General features: G+C 37.1%; 1 protein-coding gene across 3 annotated transcripts; it reads left to right on the plus strand.

The window, feature by feature from the left end:
* The first annotated feature begins 769 nt into the window (after positions 1–769).
* Positions 770–19,435, plus strand: LOC149007923 (vacuolar protein sorting-associated protein 26A). 3 transcript variants are annotated; one of them, XM_089164597.1, is made up of 12 exons: positions 770–972; positions 4,658–4,702; positions 5,189–5,263; positions 8,457–8,531; positions 8,675–8,747; positions 10,375–10,419; positions 12,638–12,749; positions 13,293–13,359; positions 15,437–15,481; positions 18,064–18,119; positions 18,255–18,430; positions 18,918–19,435. In XM_089164597.1, exons 2-12 carry the CDS (start codon positions 4,700–4,702, stop codon positions 19,094–19,096), a joined length of 906 nt encoding a protein of 301 aa, XP_089020723.1. In that variant the 5' UTR covers positions 770–972; positions 4,658–4,699; the 3' UTR covers positions 19,097–19,435. The 3 variants fall into 3 exon arrangements, with proteins under 3 accessions (XP_089020723.1, XP_089020724.1, XP_089020725.1); XM_089164599.1 differs by lacking the exon at positions 770–972 and adding an exon at positions 1,041–1,162; XM_089164598.1 differs by lacking the exon at positions 4,658–4,702.
* Positions 19,436–20,277: the final 842 nt, after the last annotated feature.

Raw genomic sequence — 20,277 nt, forward strand, 5'->3', positions numbered from 1 at the left:
TCGATAAAAGGAAGTCAAAATATAATGTCTATATCAACTATCCTATATAAAAATGATAAATTACATATTTTTTTATTATTTGAAATTAAGATTCATCTTAGCCAGCTTATACACAACCTGACTACATACTCAAGCGATATGTGGGGTCATATTTCACCACTAATCTCAAAGACATTTAAATTGACATCATACTATGATCCATTGGTCTATGCTAACTGAGCCAATCATGTGTGGTCGATTTTGATAGCTAAAACAGAGTGAGTCCAGATCCTCTTAATCCAGGCTGGCTGTCTACCTAGAATCCGAATCAGCACCCTGTCAGGGGAGCACATAGTACTCCCCAACCACTTTTTCACCAAAAAACATGTAGGGGCCCACAGGGATTGAATGATGTTTTTATTTTTATGTTTTATTGTTTTTAACCTATGGGTCCCACATGTTTTGTGGTGGAAAAGCCGTTGAGTGCTCCCCTGACGGGGTGCTGATCCGAACTCGTCTACCTATCCTCCCATGCTCAGAGTGGATTTGACACAAGTGTGTGTGTGATATCCAGGCTTGTCCATGCGTGAGGGCGGGGAAATGAACAGTTGGGTAGAGAGGATTTGTATTATTCGATGGCCAAAACTTTGGTTTTGTCATGCCAAACGGTAAAAAACAAGGAAAAAAATCTTGCAAATTTCGATAAATGGTTAATGAATTACCATCCTATCCCTACTGAAATAAGAAAATCCATATCATGTATACCGATAAATTAAATAAAGAGAAAAATAGAAATTGAGAAAAAAAAAAAAAAGAAAAATTAAATTCTCTCTGCTCTAGTTGTCTGTCTCGGTTTGGCGTCTGTGACCATGGGAGCCTTTACCGTTCTCGGGAAATTGGTGCTCTGATCTATTCGTGGTTCCTGAACACGCCATTAGAGCAGTTTAGAAGGTTCGATCCTTCAGATCACAGGAAAAAAACTCGCGCTTCATGGTATGGTGTTTTCCCTTCCAAATTTTATCCATTTTTTATATTTCATAACTTCGTTTGCCCTAGGTATCGCTCATTTTACCATGTGCAGCTGCTAAATTCCTGATAATTTGTATTTTGAATATTGGAATAATCAAGCACCTGATCATCAGTCTCCAGAGGAAAAGAGAACGGTGTTTTAGTGTGGTAATAGGTAGGAGTTGATCCCCAATTTGGAGAACTACTTGGGCGTTGCTATGAGTTCTGTCATTTGATTCTTATTGTTTAATTTTACTTCTTTGATAACAGTTCCCCACTCTGTTAATTCACGGATGGAGATCTAGATCTGCAAGGTTGTGTTTGGTTCAGCAATTCCTGGAGTCAACGTTAGAATCGTGTTTCTAGGGAATTATGGAATTAGGTTCTGTAGGATCATATTCGTAAAAAAATAAACTGGTTATCCTGATTCTGACGAGTGAGTCTGTCTGAAAAACTCTGATGGTAACCCTGATTCTGTGAGTGGATTCGACCTGAATCACTTGAAAAACCATTTGGTTACTTTGACTCTATCAGTGGATTCAACTTGATCAGTGACTTGCATTTTTTACATTTTTATAAACCTTAAGTTAAAAATAAAAAAGATATATACACTTAACATCAAACTCAAAGAAAGCAGCTCGCTTTCATGAGGACCTTTTGATCTAAAACACTGAGATGAAGATTTTCAAAAATGCATTAACAGAAATCAACCAAACCCCCTCTTTTTTCTTGAAATTGGGGATGATTCTTAACACTCATCCATAATGCTCTTTGTTGACCAGAAAAAATGCCCTTGAAACATGGTGACAGTCATTTTTCCATCTAAAAAGGCTACATCCAGCTTTCCTTTTTCTTCTCTAATAATCGAATCAGTACCTCTAATTTTTTTTAAACTCTTCCAACCATGACCCTTCACAATACAATACAGTTTATAAAACCAGGAAATCAAATTATTAAATTAAATTTTGCTTGACACAAAATTTATGGAAGAGAAGGTAACATGATTTTTTTTTTTTCCGGGGGGGGGGGGGGGGTCCAAATGTTGCACATTTGCCCCCAACCCTCTACATTTTCTATAAATTGTGATCCAAGGGCTGAAAGATGGACCACTATTGACAAATTTAATTGATAATTGACCAACACCAAATCTCAAATCTCTTGTTTAGATCTCAAATTTATGTTTGTCTTTTTTGGTTAAATGTCTTCAATTTTGTCTTTCATTTTTAAGTGAGTGAATTCCCCAAAAACAGAAGATGTCAGTGAACCTTACTCTTATAACAAGATCTAAGAATTAGGGCTGCTCCTAATCCTCACGGTTTTGACAATCCTATTGAAGCTATCCTAGCCCTATTAAGCTGTTACTTTGGTTCTTTCTCCCCCAAGAAATCCCAATTAATTGAAACTCAACCCTATAGCAGCCATATCAGCTATCGTCTACTTGATGAGAATGCATGTTGGGTTTTCAAAAGAGATGTAGACTAGCCATATCTAAATTAAAGAAGATAAAGAATAAAATAAAATTGAAGGTTGACAAAGATTATAATTTTTTTAGGGGGGATCAAACGTATATTGCATAATACATAATTAATTATGCTCTTGTGTCTAGCGTAGGAATCACACGACCAATTAGCTCTTCTATTTTTTTCCCAGCATGTGACATGGGGTGGCATTCCCATAGTCCATTGCCTTCGTGCAGAAGGTCCACCCCACTGCAACTGACAAAGGAAGAATGTTGAGTTTCCATACCATGATCTCTTCCTCTCTCTCATTCATATTATCATGCCACAACATATCTCCGTTAGTGCTTCGTCTATGATAGGTGGCGTGGCTTCTCTACCTATTTCTGACCTCCTTTCTCTCTTGAATCTCTACGATCCATTAATTTCACCCTCAAAACCCTAAAACCCTGAAATTTTGTTTCTTCTTTGCCCTAATTGTCTTAGGAAATCCTCTCACTGCCTCTCTTTCAGTAGCTTGGCCCTTCTCTCTTTATTTAATACTAATAGGCTGTGGTTGTCAGCAAGGCTCTATTAAGATATATGGCAAGAGGAGGAGTTGAATACGCTTACAGAACTACATACCTTGGTTGGTCAGATCCGTGTCACTCTCAAAGTTGAAAGAAGAAATTGAAACTAGAATCACTCTCTCTCTCTCTCTGCCTTACTTTGATAACCACGTCTAATTTTCTATTGACATTAGCTGGCATTGTTCAGAGTTAGAAGTAGAACCTGACTTTTCTAAGTCCTTACAAACAATCCTGCAGCCTGGTTTCAAACAGGTAGCTCATTTATCTTTTTTGTGACCTTAATTGTATTCACTTCTCTAGAGACTGGCTAGACGCTGGATCATATGGCATGTTAGAAGATTTTAATTTTGATATCAGATTTCAGGTTTATGTGATTCATACTGTTCAAGGATCTTCTTTTTTGACTTCTGAGATGAGATTTGGCATCCTATGTAATCTTGAAGTTTATATGCTGGTATAAATATATGTGCAGTGGATGAAGATGTTTGTTCCTCTGGTTCTATTGCTTCTTTTTTTTTTTTTTTTTTTTAATTTTTTTAATTTTAGGTTTACTTAATCTGGATGAATGGTTTAGTTGTGTCCAACTACCATGAAGAGTGTATAAGCACAGTGAAGGTTCAATCAATTAAAGAAACCATAAAATCAATAGAAAAAAAGATAAAGCAAGATTTACCAAACAATTCTATAGAAGTTTATCCACAAATTAAGGATAATTGAGAGAAAGAGCCAAAAAGTTGCCTTCGAAATGTCTGGTCTGAGGCGTTTGAAGCCAGTATGAGTTTTCGCCCCTTTAATGTTGGGAGATCTGAAAAACCAAATTTGCAGAGACCTTCTCTGCAAGAAAAATTATCCGGCTCAGTTTGGATCGGGGGTGGGGTGTCAATTTGACTCCTAATCTGCAACCTGGTTACCTATTTGATCCTGTAAGTCTGTTGTCATACTTAGCTGTGTGGAATTAGCACATTCTCTAGCTTCTTTATGAATTAGGGTTTATTACTTCCTTGGTAGCATAAGACATGAACCTTTTACCTGCATTTGTTGAAAAGAAGGTCTGGCCCCAAGTTGTTCAGCACATAGGAAGTACAATGTTAAGGGTAAGCCACTGGGGCGATTGCGATCCTAGCAGATCAATTTTCACTACTAGTTGAGCAGAACCTGGGTGATTATGCAGCTTTTTGACAGCTTTGCTAGTTCATGTCTCACTCACCATATCCTTTGTTGATGTGGTATGTTTAGCATAAAACACAGTTTGCCATGTTATTGGGATATGGCGGCTACTGAAATGGTTTCAGCACTTTGACCTATTGAACAGACTGAACAAAAGTGACTCAAAAGGACACCATATGGACCATGCTTTCCATGGACATATTGGTGCTAAACCACAAAGTCTTTTATTTATTTATGTTTTCGGTTGGATGAAGAACTGGCCTTTGAGGTGCTGATTCTCTCTAAATGTCCATTCCAGTTGCTGAGTTTCAGAATTTTTTTCCTGCTGATAATACTCTGATGTTCACATTCTCTGGAGTTACTGGTCTACAACTTTCACATTTATTCGTCCTTGTTGTGAACTTTGTTTGGTTTATTACTGATCTAGAACAACTATATTGCTTGAAGTTGTTAATTTCTCTATGTTTGTAATTGTAGGTATTTTATGTGTCACAAGGATTCAATTTAGGATTCTAAGTCATGGTGAGTTCTAATTGAGATAAATAAATTTATCATAAATTCAATGATGGGTGCAGGTCTGGCAGGGGTAGCCCCCATGTGGTGCCACTGGCATTATGTTCCATTTTGCTGGTTAGTTGGGGCTGAATTTTATTTATAGGTGGGCTGCACCCTCCCCTATTGAAAGGCAAAATTTTTCTGTGCAATATGACTATTCCATGTGTTAAAAAAGAGCACAGAAGTTGTTTGAAAAATATGGCCTTTTCACTAGTGTAAAGTATAACCTTTTTACTAGTTTTTGTCCTTGAAACGATGTCCTTGAAACAACATAATAAATTGTGCAATAGAAAGCGGGCCATATGATTGAATCACATGCCAAGTGGTCAAAAAGGATGCTAGAAATGCACCCACACATCTACTGTCAGACCTGCATTCTTTTTTCCTTATAAAATTTTGACTTTTTGAAGTTAAAATGTTATGATTTATTTCATATTTTTCTTTTTGTTTCAGAATTTTCTTGTTGGAGCCTTCAAGCCACCATGTAACATTTCAATCACGTTTGCTGATGGAAGAACTCGTAAGCAGGTACCGTCTAAGATCATCCTGATTAGCATGTTCATCTTCTGGTTTAAGGAAAGCTTTTCTGGTGTTTTAGAAGTAATATAAATGCATTCAACCATCACGGTTCCATACATGATGAAAACATGAATCCACTCATCATGTTGCAAGTTTTTGTTTTTAATATCGTCATGACCAGTGATTCAATAAACATCCTAGGTTTGTGAAATAATTTATATCCCTGGTCTCTATTCTGCTGATTGTATGTATGGATTGGGAGTATCAACCGGGAAAGTAAGTGATACTATAAGTTGTAAAACCTTCTGGAGCATGAATGGGACTCAGAGAAATATAATTCTCTCCACCATTCGGGGTTTCTTGCGTATTTCCTCTCATAAATAAAAATGCCACTGCATAATTATTCATTATGTCAAAAGTACCTATGTGACTGAACAAAGCAGTTCTATTACAGTGAGTACGCGTACGCATAATTTCAAAATGTCAAAAGTACTATGTGACTGTACAAAATAAATCTTTTACAGTCAGTACACACAAAGTGTCAAAATACCATTGCAAATGAACACATATCTCTTTACACCTAGAAACCTCTTTTTTGTTTATTTATTTATTTATAAATAGTAAGATTTTATTGGTAGTGAAAGTTCAGAGAAGTACGTAGTGATATGAATAGAGAGTATAACAAGAAGAATAACAACAACAGCAGCAGCATAAACTGCCTCCAGAGGAGGACTAATTCAATAAACGCAAAAGCAACCCTTATCAGAATAACAAAAGAACCTCCAATAAATCCAAAGGAGAACTTAACCAATAACAATAGAGTAGAATTCCCCAAACAAATGTGAGGTTTAACAACCTTGGTCCATGAACTCTTCTGCAAGCTCATTAGCACTTCTATGTTGTCATGAGAATTGTATAGTTATTTGAGTAGCATGCTGATGATAGTGTCTTTTCTAGTGCATGATAATGCCATCCATCGTCTATTTCATAACACTGGACGAGTATCCTCTGACTATAGCTGTGAGATCACCCTTTGTTGTGGATAGGTTCAGACATTTTTTTTTAGGCTGAGATTATCAGCATCCAATATAGATTAGATCATGCACAGCCTCTTTCTTGTCATGTTCAAAAATATGGTGTAGTTGGCAAATTGTCCTTGATCTTCTTCCAATACCAACTAAATCTCAGTGGACTCTAAATGCCCCTTTGTGGGGAAGTGATTTAATCCAGATTGAAGGAATTAGAAGAGCAGGGGGCAGATGTAAGATAACCTTATGACAAGTGGTGAGAAAAGACATGCATGGCTTAGGCCTTCTATTTAGTATGGCCTCAAATAGAGCTGATTGGAAGGCAATGATCCATGTAGCCAACCCCATTTAGTTGGGACAAGGCTTGTTGTTGTTTAAAGAAGTCGGTGGATGCCCCATTTAATTTGACTATTATTTTATGTTGGAATGGTTTCAAACATGGCTTCAAGCGCTCTTGACAATCAGGCTTTTGGGATAATCTAAATGGTCTAATCTTTTCTACGTGCAGTTAAGTAATGAATTGTTTTTTGTCACCAATAAAAAACAACCTGCCAGTCTTAAGAGCCGTTACCTCTGCTCAATATGTTAACTGCCCGTTCACCCATTAAACTAACTACTCCACTGATACCTGAAGGTCTAGGGATTTATACTGAACAACCATTAGTCTGGGACTCTTTAAGGAGGAGACTGCCATTAATTATCCTCTTTATCATCTGTCCTTTGTAAAAAGGGTGACTAGTTTTTTGAAGGCTGTAGTGCTGGTATATTGTTAAACATCCACCATCAACTTTTGTGAATGCACAATTCTAATTTTAAAATTTTTTCGATCACCTCCTCAACATTTGATTGCTTGTTCTAGAAAAAAAATACATTTTCCTTCATTTCCCAAATGCACCAAAATGAGCCCAATAGGATACCTTGCCAGAGAATTTTCCCTTTCGAAATGAGAGAAGTGTTATTCAAGTGAGCATTTGTTTTCTTCTGAGGAAACTCAGAGAATCTGAAACGTCCAAAAATGAAAATGTGTTGAGCAGAAGAGCAATACGAGAATAAATGATCAGCTGATTCGCCATTTTGTGGACAAACTTGAGGGTGGAACTTGTCATCTGATACACTTCGACAAGTTAACACCTTCTTATGGTTGATCTCTTAAATCAGAGCCCTTTAATTCAGTGGTATTTTGTCTTTCCATATTGCTTTATAAGTTCATTATTGGCAGAGAAAGGTTGCCAGTAGCAAGAAACAAAGATTTAATGTAAATGAAGTGGTGAACATAAACAATTACTATTGAGGAGTCATATTCTTTTTTCAACTTGGTCATTGACTAAGAAAACATTTTGAATATCGTGAAATAGAGCTTGAATTTGTCCCAATTCCATTTCCCTAAGTTCCCTTTAAAGTAGAGGTTCCAAACAACCCCCCTTGAGTAGCATCTGTCCTCAAAAGACTACGGAAGAATTGTTGTTATTAGAAATGGAATAGAGTGTTGGAACATGTCTCTTAGACAATCCCTTTGAGACTCTCATACTGGTTATTTGACATTCTATTTAGGAGGGGAAAAGTACTCCTGAACAAGGTAGTGGAATTCAGCCCATTAGTTTGTAGGTGGCAACTGGGCTATTGTAGCTGCCATCTCTGTAGAAATACTGATCAGATTCTTGTACAAGAATTGGTTCCAAGTCTTATGCATCTCCCTTATTCTACACAGATAGGTACTCGGACCCACCTTGGTTTCCAATTGTGATCGTGGATTCATTTAAATTGATTAGAGAGCACAAAATGTTCTGCTACTTTGGTTTCTTGTTGAGGTGTCATAAAGTAATTTAGTTTGAACATTGCTTTTTCTCTTATCCCTCTTGGATTTGCAACTTGTAGAGATGGACTGTTCTGTTCTATGTCAGGTTGTCTCCTATGTTGGAAGCAAGAACACTCAGAGCAGAAGTGGCATCTTATTTCTGTTTTTTTGATACTAGATCTCTATTTGAATTGTCTTTTTATTTTTTATTTTTAATAATTCATTTGGTGGTGCATTATAGGGTTGACAGTCCTGTACTTTTTGTTAGCTTTGGTGTAAATAAGCATGGGCCATAATGGGATTTGTGTTTGTAGATTTGGGTTTCCGCTGGAATATTTATCAATGTAGGCCCTCATCTATTACTTCTTATTTTTCACAGGTTCCCTTAAAGAAGGAAAATGGTCAAACTGTAATGGTTCCCCTTTTCCAGAGCCAAGAGAACATTGTGGGGGAGGTATTTGAGCTATGACTTTTATTTGTTTTTCCTAATTCTTTTTGTTTTTCTTTTCATGCTGGTATTTATAAATTTGATTCTGATTTTTAGGTTAAGAACAGCTCCACTGATGGAAGATAATTATTATGTGATATGATTTACAGGTTTCTCTAGAACCGTTTCAAGGGAAGAAGGTTGAACACAATGGTGTGAAGATTGAGCTCCTTGGTCAGATAGGTGTGCTTCTATTCTTCATGTTTTCTTGTTCTGAGTTTGTTAGTCATTCTGTAATTCAATTGTACTTAGTAGTTACTATTATTTTACTAAGCTGATAATCTTTAAGAAATGACTGGAAGTTAGAATGTATATCCAACAAATTGAAACATTAGTTGTAGGATATAAAAGTCTGCTGAAACTGGTGGTGGAGGGCCAGTTGAGAAAAGGAATTGGGAGAAACCAGAGCTGCTAAGGGGCTGGGGGCCTTAAGGGAGAAGAGAGGGAACTCCTTGATGCTCATTACCCAATTCTCAAATCTTTGTACTGGAGTTCACTTTGTGGTTACAATGACTAAATGGTAGAATCCTTGTGTAGAGATAGAACCCTATATAAAATAGAAACCAACTGAAGAAAAACTTGCAAATTAAGCAAAAGAAATGTAATCTACAGTCTACACAAACAAAATAATTAAAATATTGCTTCTTAAATTACTATACTACCACCCCTTGCCAGATCGGGAAAAAGTTTCAAGACCAGCCTTAGTTTGGACTTCAAAAGGGGGTCATGTGAGTCCAGTAAGGCTGAGGCTATTGCAGCAGCTCTCTTTTCTAGTAAAGAACTCCACACTGTCCAGTTTGGATGAGGTCCAAGATTGTGGGATCTACAAGCTGTCTTCTTGACTTCGATAGAACAAAGGTTTTTCTGTGGGAAAAATTTCTTCTCAAGTCCATCATGCTGAAATGAATATGTATTCTTGTAGCCAATTGCTTGGCTTTCTTGTCATACTGCCATAGTTGCTCCATTAGAATTTGGCTGATTTTCAAAGGAAAAGCATCACATTGCACTTGATCGAGCGATCTATCACTGGAATATGTGAGTGAACATCCACTGTTTAGTTTGAGTTTTGTGTTCTTCACTCATGCAACCTTGAATGGATTCAGATTTGTTTCCATCTTTAGTCCCAATTTGCGAACAATGGCTTCAATGGTAATGTTCGTGCATTTTCCTAAGTCTATCACTGTACCACAAGCATAGTTGTCAATGTATCGCATGAATACCAAAAGTGCAGTAAAATACTTGTTTGTTTTAATGTATAAAAATATAGAGAAAATTTCCATTACTCCCCGGTACTTGTTCTCTATTTACCCTTACTCCCCTCCCAAAAGTTTCACCTTTGATCCCCCATAAAAGAAGGAATGAATGGTCAATGTTCATCTTGATATTGATAATGCTAATATGGATTCAAATGTGGACAGTGGTAGTGGTGTGGTGAGAACGGTAAGACACTGGTGGTAGAAGAATCTGTCCCTGTGAGAGGTTGGGGAGATAATTTATTCTATTGTCAGTGGCTCCATTGGAATATAAGGGCTAGGAGGAGTAGCGCTGTGAATCTTCCTAGTCGATCTGCATGCTTAGGAGCAGAAATGGTAAAGTTTTTTAGGTATTGTGGTGGTCATTGCATGATTTATTTTTAGGAATTTGGATATCGTAACTTTTTAATTGAGCATATAATGGACTTAATGGACATGTTTGGTTATTGAATATAAAGTAGGGATAAATTTTATATGCTTTTCTTGGAAATTCAATTATGTCTTTATGTCATTAAGACTATGTTGTGAGATATCACTGAAATTTCTTTTATTTGCAGAGCTATATTTTGACAGAGGCAATTTCTATGACTTCACATCCCTTGGTGAGTATCTCAATACCTAAATGATATAAACTGTTGTTCCTGTCTAGTGAAATGGTGAATTCCATTTATCTGTATTTGTTTTCTGATGCAGTTGTGTCTAATAGGAGAAAGTAGGACAGGAGGTCCCTATTGTTTGGAAAACTATATTGGGTACCTCAATTTTGGAAAACTATGTTTAGGGTTGCTCATTAGCCAGTTCTTTTGGTATCTGAAAATGTTTCCAGTTTTACCAATGGCCTGTTGTCTTTCCTCCACTTCCTTTCAATCCCTCTACCAGTCAGCTGCCTGCACTGCCCTTGCAACTACCAACTTCCAACCAACCCTACCTTTTTTTATTAATCCCCTTCTGACCCATGTCCACTTTTTTACCTTCAACTCCCACCTAATCCCGCTTCTGCAAAGCTCTCCTCCATCCTCTTTGCCACAACTCCTGCCACCACCTGCTCTTCCATGTCCCCTCAATGCCCCATCTTGCACAGCAACCTCACCGCACTCTTGAATATCCCTCCCCTTTCTCCTATCTGCAAACCCTTGCTCCCAGCCACTGTTTTCCCCAATCCTCCACCTTCAAATCTGCCTCATTCATTCCTCCCATCCATATCCCCTATTACCTCCCCCTCTAGAACTGATTCATGTTAATGTAATCCGGTGCATCTTGACTGTGCCATATAAGCAATTTGGGAGGATGATCCTGCATCACCAAATAAGATGTAAACATAGATAAGATTTAGTTTATGTAGAAACAGTTTGGTGGCAAAACAACTAGATATCATGCACATAGAGAAAATTTCTGCTTCCCCCTAATAGGAGTTGAGCTCCCTGCGTATTCAATTTCATTGTATTACTGGTAACCCAGTGTTGAGCAGGGGTGGATTCACCCATTGAACTGATTCCCTTTTGGAAGATTTCAATGACCAGCCTGGAGCCTTGAAGAAGTTAAGCAGTTTGTTGACAAGTTTAACTATGAGCTGGTCATTGAGTTCTGCGATATGTTTATCAAGTCCCAGAACACTTAAGTAGGGAAATATTGTTCTGCTGGCATGCTTCCTATGTTGAGCATACACCATCAGTGAATTAAATAAACATTTGCATCTTAAAATATTAAAAAAACACACCCACACCCACATGATACCCTCCTTGTAACTTAAGTGTTGAATTAGGAAGAGATATGGTGGGGAGATATCCAGGTCTGTGATGATCTCTTCATTTATTCTTATTTGATCAAAGTCGTATATTTGCTAAAAGCATTTGATAATGCATATTTGCTAAAAGCATTTGAATTTGAGGTCACTGAAGCGAAACATACCGGCAAACCGAAATTGACTGATTGACTGGAATTTCGTCGAAATTTTGGTTGGAATCTCTGGAATTATACATTGATGATTCAACAGCTGACTGCTATCCAAGATTGAATATAAAACACCTATTTAGGCAATTGCTTTTAAAGTATGATTATTGAAACATTTTATCTATTTACTATAGCCTAAAATAGGGTTCCCATGGATGTGAATTCATACTTAAAAAAATGTTTAGATTTGTAGAAATACGTTCAGATTTGACCGCATAGAGCCATAGACACAAACAAGAGTGAAAATCCAAAAGACCAAATCGTGTTGTTTTTTGGTTTTTATTTTTATTTTTAAAAGAAAAAACCAAACTAACCATATTGATATGTGTTTATAGGCTCTAAAGGTTGTCCATAAAGAACTAGACCCATAAAATGCATATAACCCACCAAAACCTGGCAGAATTTGTACCAGGTTTCGGTGACTGAAATGTCAAGATTTTGGTGGTCTCCAGGTGGCTGAAACCTTGAGATGAAATGAAATCTTGAACCTTGTTAATGACTGAAGTGCTTGCTTCAGCTACATTTTCTGCGGTTGATTTCAATATTTTTGACTATCACGGATTTAGTTATTAGAATAAAGATTCAGTGTGTTTTTGTTTGTGGTGCAGTGCTTTCTAAATATGTCTGACTTTATCTTTGCTCAGTGATAAGCTTTTAAGTTGAATAAGATGTTTCACGTGGTAAATGTGCAACAAATTTGGAATATCAAGAAACTGTTGCTCATAATTAGGAGTTGTCTGACCTATGTGTTGAACGTCGTTCTTATTATGACTTCTTTAGTGATGTTGGTTTTTGTTTATCTGTGATACCAGTGTTTGAGTAGGCTGGAGATTTGCCATGACTCCTGAATCTTGTTATTCTCTTGTGCAGTGCGTGAACTTGATGTGCCCGGTGAAATTTATGAAAGGAAAAGATATCCTTTTGAATTTTCTACTGTTGAGATGCCATACGAGTCATATAACGGGGTCAATGTGAGACTTAGGTAGGATATCCATCCAAATTTGCCTATTTCTTTGGAGCTGTATAGTTAGGAATTGACTAAGATTATATTTTTTTAGCACATACATATTTTCAAGAAAATTGTAGAATGAATCCTTCTTGCTTTATTAAAATTTCTTTTGGATAGACTATTGTTGTCAGTATTGGTAACACAGAAACATTATAATGCTGCCCCCTGCCTGCATATTTTTGTCAGGAGCCTCTTAATTGGTCTGACATGCTGCTGGTGAATGTAGTTTCTGTCTAGTTGCATTTCTATTTCCAACCCCCCCCCCCAAAAAAAAAAAAAAAATCTATAGAAAGAAGTTGCAATTTTCTTTTTTGGGGAGGGTGAGGGGTGATTGATTGAGGATCTTTCGGATATTCTTCATTACTATCTATGGTATTTCAATGGTAGCATGCAAATATTGCTTTTGAGCTGGACTCTTTTGTCTAACTGGATTTATATGCTTTAATAAATATTCAAAAGAATTGGAGTTGAGGATTTCTGTTAGCTCAAAGTATTTGATTTCCTTGCCACTTGCAGGTATATTCTAAAAGTCACCATCAGTCGTAACTATGTCAGCAACATAGTGGAAAGTCAAGACTTTGTGGTAAGCCATGTTGAGGTTATTGGTCCTTTTTTTTTAATGATAAGTAAGCTTTGTAATATAGGAGTAAAAGGAGTACAGAATATGCAGTCCCCCTAAACCCTTGCCCCCTCCTCCTCCCCCCAAAATGCTGGGGAGGGGATTCCAAGAAAAGGAGGGCATTGCCCATAACCTGTTTTTCAGATGGGAATAAAAACCCTATTACACTTCGTAACTAAGGGATGATTCCACATCCATTTTGATTAGATCCTCCATCTCAATGGGGAACTCCTGAGGCTCCTATTGCACTAAACTGTAACATCTTTCATGAAATGTGCTGGTTGGTTTTGTTCTCACTATACATGTGTAGCTGCCTGCATTCATGGAGCATATTATCCTCTGGAAGGATTTTCCCTTTTCTACCTTGGACTCTCTATGTCACTATTTGCACCAAAATTATCATTTTCACCCATAATGATCCCTTCTCAGAATTGTTAAAAAAAGAGGTGGAATTAAGCGATTGGGATGGACAAAAATATGGAGGATTTTGGATCACAAATCAATCCAATTAATTCATTCAATCATTTCCGGATATGCAAAATTCAGTATAAATACTAGAAAATCAGATTCCACGAAGAAACCAACCAAGAACCGAATAGAGTGCACAGTAATTAGTAAAACAGAACATACATGCACATGTACACAGTCTATTAATTCATCAAATTCATATAGTATGATGACATGCAGTCCAATGTACTAGGCAAAATCAAAGCAATAGTGAAAATGAAAAATTTCTGATTATTGCCACGAATATTCTTGTGCAACTCAAAGATATACTGATATGGCAACAAAAATTCGTTCCACCTTCAACCAGAATGTCACTGAAAGTTTTCTGCTCCCCAACTGAAAGGTAGTTAGAAGAATTTAGCAATGTGCAATGAATTTGTTGATGAAGAACAAATGGTGATCTGGTACTTAAAAGGAAAGGGACAGAGAGAGGGACGAGGTAGAGGAGAAGCAGAAGCATACAAGTGCAGAATTTAGAGGTGGCACCAGAATATTTTTAATCAAGAGCCATAACCATTGAAATAAGGTGGCATACATATGTCCGCCCCCCCCCCCCCCCAACCCAAAAAAAAAAGACCGTGCAGTAGTGGAGCCTCATGCCCTTGGCTAATACCCCCATACAACACTTAATGTTAACCAATAGAAATGAAAGAAAACCATAACACCAAGGAAGAAGAAGAAGAAAAGGAAAAAGAAAAAACTCCCCTCCCTTTATTTTTGCTGTGTCCAGGTGACATATATTTAAGGGAAAGGAAGAAATAGAACCAGAACACATATTAAGTGCAGAAACGAACTGAAGACAATACATGGAGAGGTACTTAGGCAGTAAACACTGTAGTTTTCACATGAACAACAGTTCTGAGCAGTTTCATTAAGAAACAAAAATAATGTACATCTAAACAAAAAAGATTCAAATTACAAAATTACCCAGTCACATACCATGATCAACCAAGTTTGTCCCACTATAATTTAACCAAATTTGCACCATAATAGTTCTGTAGGGCCATGAGAGCAGAGGACGAGCAGTTCTGTTCTAGTTGAGCTACAGGAAATTCATAAAGGCTTGCGAGACTTCTTGAAGATATTAATCAGATAGACTGTAAGCTGGTGACTTATATTGTCACTGGTATAGTTCAAAGACCTGTTAGACATGAAGCATGAACAAACTCGTTGGGGTTGAACCTGAGATGGGTTCTACAGGCCACCTCTGGCCCCTTTATTTATTTATAATTTTATTTGCAGGGTGGTGTGGAAATATATACGTCTCCTTTACTTTCTCATCTTCTGTTGAAACAAAATTTAGTCTAAAGAGTTAGTTATTTTTTAATTTCACTTACTTTTTGTATAAGTTCTGTGTACAATGGAAACAATTTTAATGCATTCAACTAGATAGGGTTTATTGGTAGATATTGTTTCCAAAAGAAAGTATGCTTTTACTGTGAATGCTATTTCCTTGGCTATCTATAAGTATTAGATTTTATACATTTAAGAGTTGTCTGAAATATGGCTGTTACTTGTGCAACGTTTCTGTCAGGTTCGCAACTACACTCCACTTCCATCAATCAATAACAGCATAAAGGTCAGTAACTATTCTTTGTAAATATTTAACAAACTCTAGCTTTCTTTCTTTGTTTTCCTTAACTGTCAGAAGTTATATTAAAATTCAGATTATGAGGTGCAATTGCACCAAGTTGAAGTATAAGACATCTAGGTACTAGGAGCCTAGGAGGGTGCTTGAAATGGAATTTGTGAATTGTTTCTGGTTTCTGCAACTGCAAGTGTTAGTCCCTAAATGAAAGGCGGTCCACAGACCTTTCCAACTTCACATCATAATACTACTTGGCCCATCACCTGACTCTTAATATGGCTGGTTTAACTGTTGAAACAATTATTTTATCATGTACTTGTGAATGGGTTTTTTGATCACCTGATTTAATGTGGTTCATGTTGAATAGACTTTAGAGGAGAAAAGGATTCTTGTAACTGATCTCATTTAGTTGTGATAAGGCTCTGTGGGTTGACCTAGTTCTGCTTTTGTTGATCCATCAGGCATATGTCCTATTTGGCAAAAGTATGAAGGATCAAGATATTACCACATTGGTGCTTAATGAAAATTTGCCTTGATATTTGATAAGCTATGAGAAAGTCAATTGAGGTGGCATGACCATGTTCGATTTAGGCCTTGGGATCTGCATTACAGATGAGTGTTTTGATTCGGATTGAAAAGACTAAAAGAGATAGGGGATACTCAAATTGATGCCACAAGAAGTGTGGAATTTGGAAAACATGTATGGTTTAGGCTTGAATCATGTAAGATCTCAGATTGAGATTATTGGATGGTATGGATCCATATAGCTGACCCCATTTAGTTGGGTAAGGCCGAGTTAGTGTAATACAATATTTGAGCAATCAAAACAGTAGCCAATCAAGATATGTCACAGTAAATGAATTCCAGATTTGAAGGTTATCTATAGTATAGAATCAAGTGTGAAACAGAACTAAACCTAGGAGTAATATTGTAATTGTAATTCTAGAATAACATTATGACAACGAGGCTGGAATTGTAGTTCAAAATAGGGGCTGCCTGTTGTTCAGAACTGAGCTAGGCTGAAGTGTAATTTACCGGAATGAAATGAGAAAGATACCCTGAAAATCTGATTTCAAGCAGATGGGCCCATCTGATTAGTAACTGAAAACTGAAGATTAATCACTAATAGAGTTGTTAATAGATGAAGAAAGTGAAGGTACAATATGAAGGAAGTGAGAGAACAATAAGGACAATGATTGGGCTTCACATGGCAAGGTGGATTGATTTGATCAAATGCCAACCTACCTTGATAGAAAAAAAAAATGTTTGTTGACATGCAAAAGCAAATATTGATTTCAGTTGATGAGTGGGGTGATCAATTCTCTTACATTATTCCCTTTATAAAGCCAGTCTAAGGACATGGAAATTAAATACATCAATGAACTATTAGCTATCACCCACCAACAAGAGTATTTACTCAAACCTAACATTGAATCAACTACTACCCAACTCCTAGCAAAGAATTCTCCTTTTGCCAATGGAGTTTCTTATTTTCATACTACAGCTCTTTTATTGACTTCTAAGACATTTCCCAAGTGCCTATTCACGCATTAACCGGACTTGGGCTTACAAGACCCTACTAGCCTGAGTCTAGGCCTGTATGAAAACTACTAGCTCAGTGATGAATCTGCATCATGAGTAGTTTGTTGATAAAGTTGTGGAAAAGGCTTATTCTGTCTGATACTTGTGGTTGGGTCCAAGAAAATGACAGCCAAATGAATTTCTAATTCTACTGGACTACCTAGATATTAAAAGAGTCAATCGAGTTCTAGAATTAAGTAAATTAGTATTCTATGAAAACAAATCAACTAAAACTTTGGCAACTATTTTCCTAGTCAGGCAGGGGTGTCAATTAAGGGACTGAACTGGCCCAGTAAGACCCAGATGGGACCAACCTGAGGCTAGTAGGACAGACTTCTGGTTGGGGGTTGAAAAACCTATCGGTTTCAGGTAGGCTTGGTCCAACTGGTTGGTGGTCCGTTAGCCCAAATCAAATGGACCAAACCAAAACTTAAAAAAACCCAACTTGTTATGACTTTTCTATGTTTCTGCATGTGATGTATCATGTGCTTTTTTTTAGTATAATTCTGAAACAGGTCAAAGAGGTTGTTTTACTTTACTATATAAAGGTTGATTTATTTGATCCTCAAGCCCATGAGGCAATATCCAAGGCCAAATATAATTTCTAATTTGGGCTGAAATGGTTTCATAAAGGGTTGGTATATTGATCCAAGCTGAACCCAAACTATTAGCCCAAAATGAAACCAACCCTAGACCGAACCAAAACCAAAATTTTGCTAGCGGTTCATGTTTGGGTTCGGTGTTTTCAGCCCAAAACCGGAAAGTCCCAACTGAACCCAACCCGAACCAAACCATTGACACCCATAAAGTCAAGTATGGTCGTTACTGTGACGTCATAAGAATAATTGGACTGAGTTCTTATAATGGGTTTTATTTACGTCACTGCACATGCTGTTGCTACTCAATTCTTTAAATGAAGGCTCTATGTGTCTGTCAATTGAGTTGGTTATTAAGTATGGGCTTCTAATGCTTGTTGTGATTCACTAATGTAGATGGAAGTTGGAATTGAAGATTGCCTGCACATTGAGTTTGAGTATGGAAAAAGCAAGTAAGTCCATTGGATTTATTATGTAGATCTTGTTTGGTTTTTCTGTCATCATCTGTCTGTTCTAGATCCTTTTCTCAGTAAATCTGCTTCAAATGATATGATCTCTTCCTAATGTCGTTGGACTATCACGGTCAGGTATCATTTGAAGGATGTTATAATAGGCAAAATATATTTCCTTCTTGTAAGAATCAAGATTAAGAATATGGAGCTTGAGATCAGACGCCGAGAGTCGACAGGATCAGGGCCCAACACGTACGTTGAGACTGAGACCCTTGCTAAATTTGAGTTGATGGATGGTGCTCCTGTAAGAGGTATGTTGGTGCTCTCTATATATGCTTCCAGTGGTTTTGCGCCCCCCTTCCCCCTCTTTGTGAAGCAGTCATGTTCCTTATGTGGGGAGGTGGTTAGACGAGTCTATATTATTATAAGAGCAATTGGGCAATATATGACACAGATGTGCATTGCACCTTAAATCTGCCATCGGATGAGTCCCACTTGGATCTATTATTGAAATTTGGTCTAGTTTGGATGATCTTAACCAACCCAACCATCTATGAATCTTCTCAGCAGCTGGGAAGTGTTGTCCAAACATGCTAATTCAATTAAACAGTTCAGATAGTTTCGATCATATTAACTGTTTTATGGCTCTCATCATTTGGCCAATGTTGGATGGCTGCTACATTATGCTGTTCATCCATGTATGAGACACATCGGTCAGATTCTTCAGTGTAGCTACATTTGCTGGTCCTAGTGTTTCCTGTTGACTGATTGTTTTACATGTCCTGCATGCTTTTACAGGAGAATCAATACCAATCAGGTTGTTTCTAAGTCCATATGAACTGACACCAACATATCGCAACATCAACAACAAATTCAGTGTGAAATATTATTTGAATCTTGTCATTGTGGATGAAGAAGACAGACGGTATTTCAAGCAACAAGAAATCACAATTTATCGCCTTCTAGAAACTTCCTAGGTCTGTTTCAGACGAGATGAGTCTTGTGTTCATTGGTTGCATGTGTTGGGTTTCCTTTTGGCAACTTGTCGTAGGAGAATGTAACATCTTTGTTGAAGAGATCCAAAAGTACGATTTTCGTACCTAATGGCAGTTGTCAGTGCATGGTTTTGTTTTGTGGTTAAATAAAATTTTACACTACTGGATTTTTAGCCATGTATTTTGTACAGTCGGAGCTTAATTGGAGGATTTTCATCTTGTTATGTCAGAGGATGAACACTTACGTTCTTTGTTGTAGTGTAATACAATCTGGTTTGTAATCTCATAATACATCTAGAATTTTGAGGTGGATTTCCTTCAGTGGGCAGCTTGTTGTGAATTATTATTTAGGGTATATTACAAGTACCCTACCTGGTACAGTACTTTATATCATTTCAGTCTCACAATTTGGAGAAAACTATGTACCACTTGCACTTGGACGTGATGATATCTTTTTTTGACTAGGGTGAGTTTGACCTAGCTCAGCTTGATTCTATCACTTTTTAGGTTACTTTGGTAAAAGCAGGGCAACAACATGGAATGCATGTTTTATTGTTTTGTGGTTTGGGTCAGGGATTGGGTTAGTTTGAGTGTCTAACTTAGTCCAATCTTGTAGCATAAGGTTAGGGTCAAGATCAGGGTTAAGATTAAGGCCAAATTAGTTAGTTAGGATATTTAGGGTTAGGGTTTTAAGAAGCCCAACCAACCCAACCTTGTTGTACCTTATTTGGATAGTCTCTGCCTGTACATTTTTTAGGATGGCATCAATGCGTGGTGTGGTTTTCTATTTGAAAGTCTAATTATGATAGTAGATCAGAAATTTTATTTGGGATTTGATTTGTACATTGATATTTCTGTTTATCTTGGGGAAGACTAGGTTGATGTTAAAGCAGAATATGGATTCAAAAATCCTAAAAATGAAGGGTGGGAAGTGTTTTCTCATGAAAATGCAGCTTTGTGTGGCTTCCTTTCTCTGGCAGATTGAAAAACATAGCCAGATCTTATCCAAGGACCGATGCTAGAGTTGGATGTGAATCCGAACCTATTTGATTTCAATTTGAGTATGGTTTCAATTAGGTCATAGATATGGTTTTAGTTCAACAAACACAATCCAGTTTTTAAAAAGAATCCTGTAATAAAATTGTACATATTAATAGCAACAA

The sequence above is a fragment of the Hakea prostrata genome, chromosome 8, assembly GCF_041222555.1.
Source record: "Hakea prostrata isolate BN-2017 chromosome 8, UWA_Hpros_2, whole genome shotgun sequence".
NCBI classification, from domain to species: domain Eukaryota; kingdom Viridiplantae; phylum Streptophyta; class Magnoliopsida; order Proteales; family Proteaceae; genus Hakea; species Hakea prostrata.

Coding starts and splice junctions, on each gene's coding strand:
- LOC149007923 (XM_089164597.1), top strand. Junction 8,532..8,674: donor AAGAGAACATTGTGGGGGAG/GTATTTGAGCTA, acceptor TATGATTTACAG/GTTTCTCTAGAACCGTTTCA. Junction 15,482..18,063: donor CAATCAATAACAGCATAAAG/GTCAGTAACTAT, acceptor TCACTAATGTAG/ATGGAAGTTGGAATTGAAGA.